The 13,400-nt window shown below is 39.0% G+C and overlaps 1 protein-coding gene across 1 annotated transcript in view; it reads left to right on the forward strand.

Annotated features, from left to right (window-relative positions):
* The first annotated feature begins 1,167 nt into the window (after positions 1 to 1,167).
* The window catches only part of pals1b (protein associated with LIN7 1, MAGUK p55 family member b), a 38,938-nt gene continuing 26,705 nt past the window's right edge, over positions 1,168 to 13,400 (forward strand). Inside the window, exons 1-3 of the mRNA XM_057822387.1 lie at positions 1,168 to 1,450; positions 4,974 to 5,435; positions 9,167 to 9,375. Of these exons, the coding sequence (XP_057678370.1) occupies positions 5,108 to 5,435; positions 9,167 to 9,375 (537 nt within the window). The 5' untranslated portion in view covers positions 1,168 to 1,450; positions 4,974 to 5,107. The remainder of the gene's footprint in view (positions 1,451 to 4,973; positions 5,436 to 9,166; positions 9,376 to 13,400) is intronic.

Below are 13,400 nucleotides of genomic sequence, written 5' to 3' on the forward strand. Positions count from 1 at the left end.
AAAATATATTGTTATAATCATTTGTTTCGGATGTACTGTAATTATTTTCTGTATAAAAATTAATTTGGTGTTCAAAAAGTCGTTTCTCAAACTTGAGTCTTGAAAAAGAGGGGATCGTCTTATAATCAGGGCCGTCTTATATTCGGGCCAATACGGTAAATATAGGCCTATATAGGGTTAGGTTTAGGGTTAGGGCTTGTTAAGTTAAGCATTTATAATTTCTTCGTTAAGGGACACATGTGCTTCACTTTACAATAGGGGTCCAAAAAGCATTCATTAATGGTTAATAAAGGTTAAGGTGTGTGTGTGGGGGGGGGGGTGGGGGGTGTAAATTAAGCATTTATGATTTCTTAGTTAAGGGACACGTGCTACACTTTACAATAAGGGTCCAAAAAGCATTCAGTAATTGCTAATAAAGGTTAATAGGGGGGAACTTAAGCATTTATAATTTCTTAGTTAAGGGATACGTGTGCTACACTTTACAATTAGGGTCCAAAAAACATTCAGTCATGGTTAACTAAGGTTAAGTAATACTTATGAGCTACGTTCATGTGAAATAATACCATACTTACGGTTAGGATATAATATATAATATACATAATACATAACTTAACATGAATTCACATATACATTAGTGCATTAATAAATAGTTATTAATGTATACTGGTACTAGTAAGTGATTATTTTTATTTTAAAATGAAAAACATTGCTCTGTGATTCCTTGGGTACTGCAAACCTAAACCCTAACCCGAACCTTATATTGGCCAATATATATTTTTAATTTTACCAAACCATTAATTACTGTCTGGTTATGCATTAACTAATGCATTATCTAATGCATTAACTCATGTTAATTAATATATAAATAAATGTTAGTTAGGCAATTCTATCAATTATTGTAATGTTACTTAAACATTAGTTATTGTCTAAAAATGCATTAATTAATTAATTAAGGGACCCTTATTGTAAAGTGTTACCATAATTTCATAGACAAATGAAACTATTTACAGAGGCGGCAGAGAGTTGGGGTCGCGAAACGTTTACGCCTTCTTGGAGGGGCGTAATGATAAAATAATTGAGAAGCACTAACATGACTCTTTATGCGCTGTACCAATCCTTTTGTCCCAAACGGCATCCGTTACAGTGTAGTAACGTGTCTGACCGATGGGTGCCGCTGTGTTGCCTCAGTGTTGCCAAGGGAGACCGCATGAAAACACCTCGTGCATGTCCTCAATGGCTTCAAGAGTTTCGGAACACAACTCTCACTACAAGCTGGACGTGGACTACCCGGATCACGAGAGAGACAACGCATGCTTTCGTTTTGATATTTGACCGTGATTGATTCTTTTCATCTCTGGTAAACGAGGTTGCGGTGGATTTTAAAAGGGGGGGAAAAGAGCAAAAGGGGGCAACAGGCTTTTCTTAAGCCGTATTCACAGACACCGAACTGGTGAGTCGTCGCCGCCGTTCACTGGGCAAAGCTACGTAGTTGACTTGAGAGTTAGCGGTACCCCGACACTAGCTAATCTGTGTCATTTAAACTTTTGAGAAAACAATGTAATGAGAATTTGCTTTTACGTGACTATATTTATTACGTTTTACGTCAAAACAGGACGTTTTACGTCTTGGTAGTCGCTAAATAGTACACGTGAAGGCTATTTAAACTAATCTCTTCGCAAAGCGCATCTATGTGTTCAAATACATAGTCGCTATTGCCACTATCCTTAACACTATTTTAACTTAAAGATAGGGTGGTAAAAATATGGAATTAGTTGAAAATGTATTTTTTAATGTAAATTTAGACGTTAGGCTCAGCCACTTTACATCACTTGTCAAGGGTCACTGTATATCGACACATTGTCAACGTAACAGAATTTGACAAAATTACATTCAGAATTTCCCTTTGGCAACTAGTGATACCGATACAAAGCAGGTATTACAGCAAATTAGAATGAATTAGATGCAAGAAAAGTTGAAAATAATGTTTAGTTCAAGACCAACATTAGAAGCAGAACTTGGTTTAACCATCACATTTCATTGCAGAGGTAACACGAGCTAAGGAAAAATGTGCTGGAGAAAGAGCATGTGCCCCATTATTGATGATCAATGAAATATTAAACTTTATAATCGAGGCTCATCTGGAGTGGAGAAAAAAAATGTTGTTATTAAAATTTATTTAACCCCAAATTTCAGGATGGTAACCAATTTTGGGGGGGATTCCCTAATTTTGCAGTCCCAGAGATTGTAAGCAGAATGATATGATACCACATGAAATGCCTTGGTATTGAAATAGGTACTGAATAATTACATACTTTTTTTTCTTTCTCAAGAGCACAACGTATCCTTGTGAGTGGATTCTTGCACATGTTCATGTGATGCTTTAATGCTTACTGCACATATTCTAAGTTTTTCCCCTCTAATTCGTAGGTTATGCTTTGGTCAAGTGATCAGGACATACTTAATTTGATCATTTCACCTCATTTTATCCAGTACAGTATATGCATAGATATCACTGTCCTGTTCAGGTAACTCAGCCTGCTGAGATATTCAAGGATTAATTAAGGCTGTGGTGACAGATGGCCCTCTCGAAGTCTGCGCTGTTTGTCAGCCGCCAGTCTAAACTGAGATAAATGCTTCCAGAGCTTGCAGCAAGAGCTGAGGCGGGGGGTGCTTGCTAGGCCTGCCAATTGTGATTAGCTAAGGCAAATCAACGGTAAAGGGGGAGGGCCACCAGGAGTCTGTGATATTAATGGCTATTGGGCATGAGCATTTAAATTGGAACTTGTCATTGACATGAATATAGACACACCCATTTATATCTCGTACTATGAGCAAACATATTCCTGTGATAAACTATAATAAGCCCTATGTATCTGACGATTTGAATTTTAGAGAATGGACACATGATATTTTAATGTCAACGTGTAAAAATATCTTAATCATCCTGAAGAAGCATATTAAACATGAAATCAATCGGGGATGCATTTCAATGGGATCCTAGCAACATCATGCATAGGCCTGGATGAGGGATTTCAGGTGACCGAGGCCGTAGAGCTTTCCGTATTGAGGAAACATCAGCTACAGTGGTATGAAAAAGTATCTGAACCTTTTGGAATTTCTCACATTTCAGCATAAAATCACCATCAAATGTGATCTGATCTTTGTCAAAATCACACAGATGAAAAAACTGTCTGCTTTAACTAAATCCACAGCAAACATTTATAGGTTTTCATATTTTAATGAGGATAGTATGCAAACAATGACAGAAGGGGTAGAAATAAGTAAGTCAACCATCACATTTAATATTTTGTGTCCCCCGTTTGGCAGTAATAACTTGAACCGGACGCCTCCTGTAGCTGCAAATCAGTTTGGCACATCGATCAGGACTAATCTTTGCCCATTATTCTCTACAAAACTGCTGTAGTTCAGTCAGATTCCTGGGAGCCAGACATCCCAGATTCCTGTGATGTCTGGCTTGAATCTCTGTCTTTAGGTCATGCCAGAGCATCTCAATGGGGTTAGGGCTTTGACTTTCCCACTCCAGAACATGTAATATGTTTTTCTGAAACTATTCTGAAGTTAATTTTACTTCTGTGTTTTGGATCATTGTCTTGTTGCAGCATCCATCCTCTTTTGAGCTTCAACTGTGTGACAGTTGGCCTCAGGTTTTCCTGCAAAACATCCTGATAAATGTTTGAATTCAGTCTTCCATTAATGATTGCAAGTTGCCCAGGCCCCGAGGCAGCAAAACAGCCACAAATCATGATGCTCCCTCCACCACGCTTCACGGTGGGGATTAGGTGTTGATGTTGGTGAGCTGTTACATTTTTCCTCCGCACATGATGTTGTGTGTTCCTCCCAAACAATTCAACTTTGGTTTCATCAGTCCACAAAATATTTTGCCAAAACTTCTGTGGAGTGTCCAATTGCCTTTTTGCGAACATTAAAGAAGCAACAATGTTTTTTTTAGACAGCAGTGGCTTCCTCCGTGGAGTCCTCCCATGAACACCATTCTTGGCCATTGTTTTACTTATAGTTGATGTTTGCACAGAGATATTGGACTGTGCCATGATTTCTGTAAGTCTTTAGCAGACACTATAGAGTTCTTTTTTTACCTCTTTGAGTATTCTGTGCTGAACTCTTAGCGTCATCTTTGGTGGACATCCACTCCTTGGGAGAGAAGCAACAGTGCCAAACTCTCTCCATTTGTAGACAACTTCTCTGACTGTCGATTAATGAACATCCAGACATTTTGAGATGGCTTTGTATCCGTTCCCAGCTTTATACAAATCAACAATCCTTGATCGCAGGTCTTGAGACAGCTCTTTTGACCAAGCCATGATGCACATCAGACAATGCTTCTCAAATCTTACCCGGTGTGTGTTTTATAGTGGGCAGGGCAGTTTTAAACCACTCATCAGTGATTGAGCACACACCTGACTTAAAATGTTTGGTAAAACTTGGTTTCAATTGCTCTTTAAGTATCCTTAGGCAGAGGGTTCACTTGCTTATTTTCCACTTCTGTTATTGTTTGCATGCTATCATCATTAAAATATGACAACCTACAAATGTTTGGGTGGTTTTAGTTAAAGCAGACTGTATTTTCATCTGTGTGATTTTGACAAAAATCAGATCATATTTGATGGTGATTTTATGCAGAAATGTGAGAAATTCCAAAAGGTTCAGATACTTTTCCATACCACTGTATGAGAAATTACACAGCATATAACGTTTACTTTTTATTTAATTTCTTACAAGAAAATGAATGAATTAATGTTTAATGTTGTACACTGAATAATGAGATCCAGTATGAGTGCTTCAATAATATTTTCAGGAACTATGCAATGTTAAATGTTCATGTGAGAAACTTGTTCTTCAATGATGACTTTCTTCTCAAATCAAAAATCTAATTCTCCAGTTCCAGTCTGCTTTTCTTTGGGTATTTATCTTGCTTATGTTTGGATGTATTTCAGGATGACTGTTTGCACCTACATCCGTATTGGAGTAAAATGGCTCCAGATGAGAGTTTGTTCACCAGTTCCTCTTAACAGCCAAGCAGAGCTCAGCCAGGACTGAGGTGGTCTGAGCCGTATGCTTTGGGGCAGTTATGATCACGTCCCACATGAACGGTTATGTGCAAGAGGGCTCTGGCCAGGCCGCCAACCACAGGGAACGGGCGGTGGACTGTCCCGGCGATGAGAGCTGCCTCGTCAAACCCGTGCACTGCAGCGCCCAGATGGAGAGAATTCAGCACTATCAGGAGGAGCTGAGGAGGAGGAGAGAAGAGGACAGCCGGGGGAAGCACGACATCGACCCCAACGCTTCACTGAGGCTCAAGAAGCTGGCGCAGAACCCCAAAGTGGGCGTTGACAATCCCACCTTCGAGGGGAGGGAAAACACCACCAAAGATGCACATTCCCAGGCCCCGCTTGCTGGTGAGTTGACATGGCTAGATAGTACACTATCTTGGGGTCTTAATAGGGGGTCACAAAGTAATGCAGACCTCAGGGAAGAAAGGGAAGTTGTGAGCAATTGGGAAAGATAACTACAAACAAAAGGAGTCCAAACAATGACTATTGAGAAGGGAGTGCAGAGGGCAGGCATGGAAGTGGGTGGCATTCTTTGTAGGACAAGAAACCGTAAATTTAGGTTGGATCCTTTCTTGGTAGCATTGTTAGCACATCTGCCCACAATTTGGCAAAGTCAAGGGGGAAAAAAAAGACTATTTAAAGTTGACATGTTAGTTTATCTCGTTAAGTAAAGACAAATTATCAAATGTCAATACACGTTACACATTTTGATTGTTCGCCACATTAAGAAAAGGAACAAATGTATGCCTCTTTAATTTATTAAATTACGTTAAAGCAGTTGGTTGTCGAACTGTTTCCGAAGTTTGGTAACATGCCAAAGTTACTGTGTGGTCAATGTACTGTAATGTTGATCACTGTCAATGGTAGCTAATGAGTTCAATTGTGTTGAACTAATATAAAAATTCACACAAAGGATTTTAAATGCCTGAAGTTGTTTTTTTAGACTGACAACATTAAACAAGTCTTCAATTGCGATTGATTTTTGCCTGTTGAAAATGTAACAAAAGTATTTTTACAAAGAAGAGCAATAGACATAGTTTTGTTTTCAAGGATAAGTATTTAATGCAAAATAAGAGTACCTTAATTTTCGGATTGTAAGCCGCTACTTTTTTCTGTCATTTTGAATCCTGCGGCTAATAGTCCAGTGCGGCTTAGTGCGGATAATTTGCCAGATGACACAAGACATCTCTCGTAACTTCGTAAGCATTTATCAATGCTTATGGTAGTGTCATGTCATAGTTAAGATGGTCTTGTGACGGTTTTATGGTGCCACTGTCAAATAAAGTGTTACAAAATACTAGAGCTAGCAATTAATGAAACAACTGCAAGAGTAACTGAAGAAATAATTAGCACAGAACCTTAATTTTGATTGTTATTTACATCTGTAGCACTGCATGCTAGGAGGTATGTTGGATGACAGCAGTGTTGACAGCAGGTGGCAGCAGAGGTTGACTGTCTCACCCAAGGTAGCAGTGATGTCCAAATGAAGCTTCTTGAAGCAATGAAGCTTTGCAGCCAATTGGTTCTCAAAGCTTAATGGTGGTTCATTTGGTCCTATGACAGTCTTCTGATGCCACTGCCAAAAAAAGTGTTCCCTGTTAATGTCTTTTGGTGTAATCATCCCGTAGTACAATGAGGACAGCTGCGGCTTATTTATGAAAAAAATGTCATTTTCATGTCAAATTTGGTGGGTGGCGGCTTGTAGTCAGATGCACCTCATAGTCCGAAAATCACGGTAATTGGAAAATGATAACAGAACTATGGACTTTAGCAAAGCACAATTACTTTCTTTTTTCTTAAATTTGGAGCTCACGCATTTTTACATCCCACCACTACAGGTTTCAAAATCATGCATATCAGATATGGTTTACAATTTGTAGATGCAGTATGTTTATTTCCGATGGTGACAACAACCATAATTGACAGTATATGCAAACGCAAGTCAGAACGTCTTCTAGTCCACTACCATTCTAAGCTAATGCAGTTGTAAATTTTTAATTACTACACATTCAAATACTTGGTAAGACTTTATAATACCTATCTGTTATAAGTAGTTAATACATCATTACCAAACTGTTAACAAATGATTTATTGTTAAGTGTTTGTTAACAGTTTGATGTAATGTATGGACATTAAATGTCCCTCATAATAAATTCAGTTTATCCTGTGTTTAGCGCAAAAAGTGTCCCGAACGCATGGGTTTGTAATATACTTTTGTATTTTGTTTTGCCATGTGATGGCTCAGTATGTGTGTTTCTATGCAATAAAAAATGTTCAGCATTATTAAGTATCAGTTATGAGCTTATGTATGTTATTGGGACGTTATCCTAAAGTTATTATTTATTCCTTACTAACAATTAAGAAACGAGGAGTTGTTGCAACTTTAGAATAACGTCCCAATAACATAATTGAACTATCAACTGATACTTGATAAGTCATTAGTTACTAAGTTACTAATACCTTGTAAATGCTATATTGACATAGCGCGTACAAGTCATTTATTGCTCATTAACCATCAGTTTATAAATGATATTTTAACTATCTATAAGGCATCAATTTAAATTCTTAACTGTTAACAAACACTTAACGAATCAACAATAAATCGTTTATTAAAGGTTTACTAATGATCTATTAACTTGTTATAACAGCTAGTTATTATAAAGTGTTACCAAATAATTACACAGAATGTTGTGTTTTCTCAGCATATGAATATAAAACTTTTTTTTTCTTCTTCAAATAAGTGAGCATGCATTCTTTTATCATGATGTGCTAGTGTAAATTGCTCACAATTTGATGCATAGATCATTGTGTAATACTTTTATTCAAGATTTTCTGTATGCACGTGTTTGTAGGAACTTTAAGTCAATACACTCTGAAGGGCTCTTGCTTTGACGCACAATCTTTGTTTGTTAACCCTGCACACTCATCACCCAAGCATGCCTTTAAGGACACTGCCTTGAGTCATGCTGCAACAAAAAGTGACCTTCCCCCCAAATATTCCCACTAAGCAAGGAATTATCCAAACTGTACTGGTCATATGAAGATTTCAGATTCCGTTTAGAGTAGACAAACTTGCAACCATTGATTGTTCATTTGCGCTGTTTGTAGCAGTTTGAATTAAGCTACAGGTCCGATCTCAAATGATAAAATATGAATAACTGTAATCACATTAACTCATTCACTCCCAGCCATTTTCACCAGAGCAAGGCCCTTCGCTCCCGGCCGTTTTACTGGATTTTGACTGATTTTGCAAGGCCCAAAGAAAATTCTGTTCTATTGCTACATAAACATGGAACCCACCAAAAGAAAATTTAGACTCTCTTCTTTCAGCAGAAAAAAGTGACTTTAACACAGCTATTTTTTGCTTTAGTTACATCCCAAACATCTGAATAATGTTTTCCTTTCACAAAAAAAAAACAGAAACAAAAGGACAAATAGAGATTTTGATAGCAAAGTAACAATTTATTAAGACATAACGAACTGAAAGATGACGTTGTGTAGGCCGCGACAGCGGGTTAAACTTTTCCCTCATCGCCGCCTGTTTCAAAAAGATGAATTTTTTTGAGTCCGTGCGGGCTCTGCTCGCGAGCAGCACGGACTGTACAGCATCTAGTAGCCCCGGTTGTTTTGCCCGGTCGTCCAGCGCCTGGCATCCCGGGCATTCTACCGGTTGTTCTGCTCGGTCGTCCGCCGCCTCTCATCCATTCGGTCGTCTTCCGCACTCTCCCCGGCTTTGCGGCTTGGCCGTTGGTTGCCGTTGAATAGGGTTGCGGGTCTTACCAAATGCGCTACTAAACTCCAGTGGCCAGTTTTATTGCTTTAAAATGGGTTTTGAGCTTTGTGCATTCTATCTGAGATACATGGGAACCTATAGATGCCGATTGTGGAAAAAAATGCAAAAGACGTATAAATACGTTTTTGGGACACTGAAGCAATTAAAAATAGAACGTATTTATACGTTTTTGGGAACAAATGAGTTAAGCTCTAGCATGAACCGCATATAAAACTAAAGGATACTAGATTGTAGGTAAAATCATTCATCCAACAAGTTTCCTATGTGTTTATCGCCATCACAGAGCTGGAGGACCTGCTGCAGGCTGTAAAGTGGGTGCAGCAATGCTTGAGTGACGCTCAGAGCCAGCAGGATGCAGAGCTGCTGCTCCAGCTGCTGGCAAAGGATGACTTCAAGTGCGCATACAACATCTACACTGTTGTGTCCCAAAAGATGAACAGAGTGAACCCCACCTCGCCCCTCACTGTACAAGCGCAAGAACTTTGCCTAGAGGTATCTATTGTAGTGCACTTGCTTCTTTTACCATGGTAATGTGATTGATTTTTTTGTCATATATATTTATTGATTTTTATTTTCTGAGGTTGTGGTTCAAATAGTTATTATCGTTAAAAATAAAAAATAAAAACCGGCATGGCGAATGACGTAAATGCAATGTGTTGGTCACAGAGCATTTTTAAGACAACTCAAAAAAAAAAACAAAAAAAAAATTTTTTAAGACAACTCAGTACGAACAGGGTTTACCTGACTAAACCGTCTAGTGAGCAAGTGAAATCATATTTTATTTGTTATGCACAAGTGCAGTGGTGCTGTGACGCAGTTGCAACGCGATGCTAAGTGGCTTAGAGCGTTAGCGTAGCATTCACGTTCTAGCTAGCATTAGCATTTAGCGTGGGGAGCGTCTTGTTAAACGCTCGGGAAACTGTATGGAGACATACTGTTCAGTTTCAGGTGGGTACAAATATTTAAAATTAATGTTTTTGTTTTTTTATTACAAAAAAATAGTCACTTTTCTTGAATGACGTATAAACTGTGTGTGATTTTTGTGTGTGTGTGTGTGTGTGTGTGTGTGTGTGTGTGTGTGTGTGTGTGTGTGTGTGTGTGTGTGTGTGTGTGTGTGTGTGTGATTATGTCATTATACATAATCTAAAAAAAAATAATCCTGAACTCACATGATTTTTAAATATTTTATCTGTAATTTACTGGGGTTCATAAGTATTTGTACCCCTGAGAAAATCATTGATAATATGTAGTGCAGGAGCCTTTGTTTGCAATTTCAGAGGTCAGACGCTTTCTGTAGTTCTTCGCCAGGTTTTCACATACGGAAACCGGGATTTCGGCCCATTCCTCCACACAAATTTTCTCTAGATTAGATCGGGGCTGTCATTGAGAAACATGAAGTTTGAGCTCCATCCAAACACTTTCTATTGGATTGAGGTCTGGAGACTGGCTAGGTCACTCCAGAACCTTGATATGCTTTTTACGCAGCCACTCCTTGGTCAGCTTAGCTGTGTGCTTCGGATCATTGTCATGGTGGAAGATCCAGCCACGACTCATGTTCAAGTCTCGGACTGAGGGAAGGAGGTTGTGGATCACAATCTGAAGATTCCGCCTCTGCTGTCGTCCTGTCCCCTTTGCAGAAAAGCAACCCCAAAGAATGCGTTTTCCAGCCCCATATTTCACAGTGGGGATGGTGTTCTTGCGGTTGTACTCATCTTTCTTTTTCCTACACACACGAGAAGTAAAGTTTGCACCAAAAAGTTCTATTTTGGTCTCATCTGACCACATGACTTTCTCCCATGACCCCTCTGCATCATTCAGGTGGTCCTTGGCAAACTTCAGACGGGCCTTCACATGTACTGGCTTCAACAGGGGAACCTTCTGAGCAACGCATGGTTTTCAACCATTGCACCGTAGTGTTTTACTGACAGTAGCCTATGAAACTTTGCATACAGCTCTCTTCAGGTCATTGACCAGTGTAGTTGTTGGCTGAGTCCTCACTTTTCTCATCATGAGTGATACTCCACAAGGAGAGATTTTACATGTAGCCTCATTGCGAGGTAGATTATCAGTCATGTTTAGCCATGCTTTCATTTTTACAGTTGCTGCAACTGTATATTTATTCTCACCAAGCTGCGTTCCAATTGTCCCATAGCCTTTTCCATCTTTGTGGAGCTCAACAATTGTTTTCTTCAGTGTCTTTCGAAAGCTCTCTGGTCTTGCCCATGGTACCAGTTGGATTATGACTGACTGTGGGGTGTACAGATGACAATATTGAGATCAAACGGTTGGTGGGTGGGTGGTTACTCATAGGGTAAAGGTGGACTTTTTTAAGGTAGACTGACAACTCTTTGAGTGTCATAATTATTGCTGATTCACAGGGGTACAAATACATATGAAGCCCAGTAAATTACAAATAAATTATTTTTAAAAGTCATACAGTGTGATTCCTGGATTTTTTTTTTTAAAGATTATGTCTTTATGAGTGGAAATTCATCTATGATAGAAATTTCAGACCTCTACCTATTTTCTAAGTGGGTGAACTTGCAAAATGACAAGAGGTGCAAATACTTCTCTTCCTCACTGTATGTCAAGGGGATCGTATGTCAAGGTACCTTTAAGTGTGGCCACTGTTTGCAAGCTGGTACTGTACAGGTAGCTTTGTCAGCACAAACAAGTCAGTCGGCCTAAAGCAAAGCAGCAGTAATTGACTTATGTCCCTGCACAGTTGAGCTTGTGTTGTTTCCTGTCACACAGAACCATGTCAGAGTCATGCATTGTAACATGTTTGGCCAGTATTTGGTTAAACAGGCCTACCACTGGGAGTTGCGTCAACTCCATAATGGTAATGTAGGGGGGATGAAAGACTGTATCTAATGTGGCAGACTCAGCCTTTATTGTGAAGAAACAGGCAGCCATGAGGCATGTAAAGTTCATTTAAAGGGCACCGAGCAGCACCGCCGCTATTCCAGTCTTGCCTTGAGACAACCCGATTGAGCGGATCTATTTTGCTCTCAGACATGGCAACGCGTCGTCCTCCTGTGTACAGTAAACCGATGTGATCTCACACACCGGGCACGGATCCCGAAGCGCTTTAACAATGCCTAATAGCCGTGGCCGGGCCGTGTTAGACGCTCCTATTGGATAAACTAATCTTCAAGCAGCCCACGGTGCAGCAGGGAGCAGGACAGAAAAAGAAACTCCAGCAGCTTACTGTAGTGTGGTTGGAGGAGCAGCAACATCGCCAAGGAAGGGGGGGAAATGTGCGTCACTATCGTAAAGGACAAAGTAAACAGCTAGCAAGATGTCAAAGAATGTTTTTAATACTATTTTTGAACTTTTTGTGTACAGTAAATTTCACTGACTAATGTGTTTTCATTTTGACTAATGCCATTGATGGGTTGAGACATTTTTCGTTGGAAGAAACTAATCTTTCCATTGAGTGACACCCCATAACTAAATGATTCAAATGGAGAATCATGTGACTTAGAGGTTGAATAATAAGAATTGAACCAGTGGAAATGCTTAACCTGTCGGTGTTATTTTTTTTTTAGTCTTTTACTGTGTTTCACCAAAAAAAAAAGCATTGGAAAAATTACACTAGGGAGCCAATATTTCCCCAGGATAGTAAAGACATGTAAAGATCAAAATGGCACCATGCTGCAATTTCTAACTTATTGCTAACAGGTTGGGGAGATTCGCACTTAATTCTTGTAATAATGCCATGTTCTGGCTCATAGACTCCCATTATAAATAATATTTTTTTGATATGCTGTAAGCCTGATGTGTTATAATTAGGGTTGTTCCGATCATGTTTTTTTGCTCCCGATCCGATCCCGATCGTTTTAGTTTGACTATCTGCCAATCCCGATATTTCCCGATCCGATTGCTTTTTTTTTGCTCCCGATTCAATTCCAATCATTCCCCATAATACATATCATCATATACATTTTGGCAATGCATTAAGAAAAAAATGAATAAAACTCGGACGAATATATACATTCAACATACAGTACATAAGTACTGTATTTGTTTATTATGACAATAAATCCTCAAGATGGCATTTACATTATTAACATTCTTTCTGTGAGAGGGATCCATGGATAGAAAGACTTGTAATTCTTAAAGGATAAATGTGACTTTGTATATTGTGACTAAATATTGCCATCTAGTGTATTTGTTGAGCTTTCAGTAAATGATACTGTAGCCCTTTAACTGTTGTGCCCAAATGCATGATGGGAAGTGCCCCCATGACTGTGCGTAGTGGTACCAATTGATATATCTTCTCTGCGTTGGGAAATAACATAGGATGTTAAGAAAAAGATCAATTACTACCTTTCTTCCACACATTGCTTCCTACGATATTTCTAAACGTAGGGAGAGGGATTGTAAGGCTTTAGCCAATTAAAAAAATGCTCCAAAGGTTGCCAATATTCACAAAAGGCATGTCCGATATTTTTTTGCCGATTCCGATACTTTGAAAATGACATGATCGGACCCGATCGATCGGCCGTGATTAC

Source organism: Corythoichthys intestinalis, chromosome 19, assembly GCF_030265065.1.
Source record: "Corythoichthys intestinalis isolate RoL2023-P3 chromosome 19, ASM3026506v1, whole genome shotgun sequence".
NCBI lineage: Eukaryota > Metazoa > Chordata > Actinopteri > Syngnathiformes > Syngnathidae > Corythoichthys > Corythoichthys intestinalis.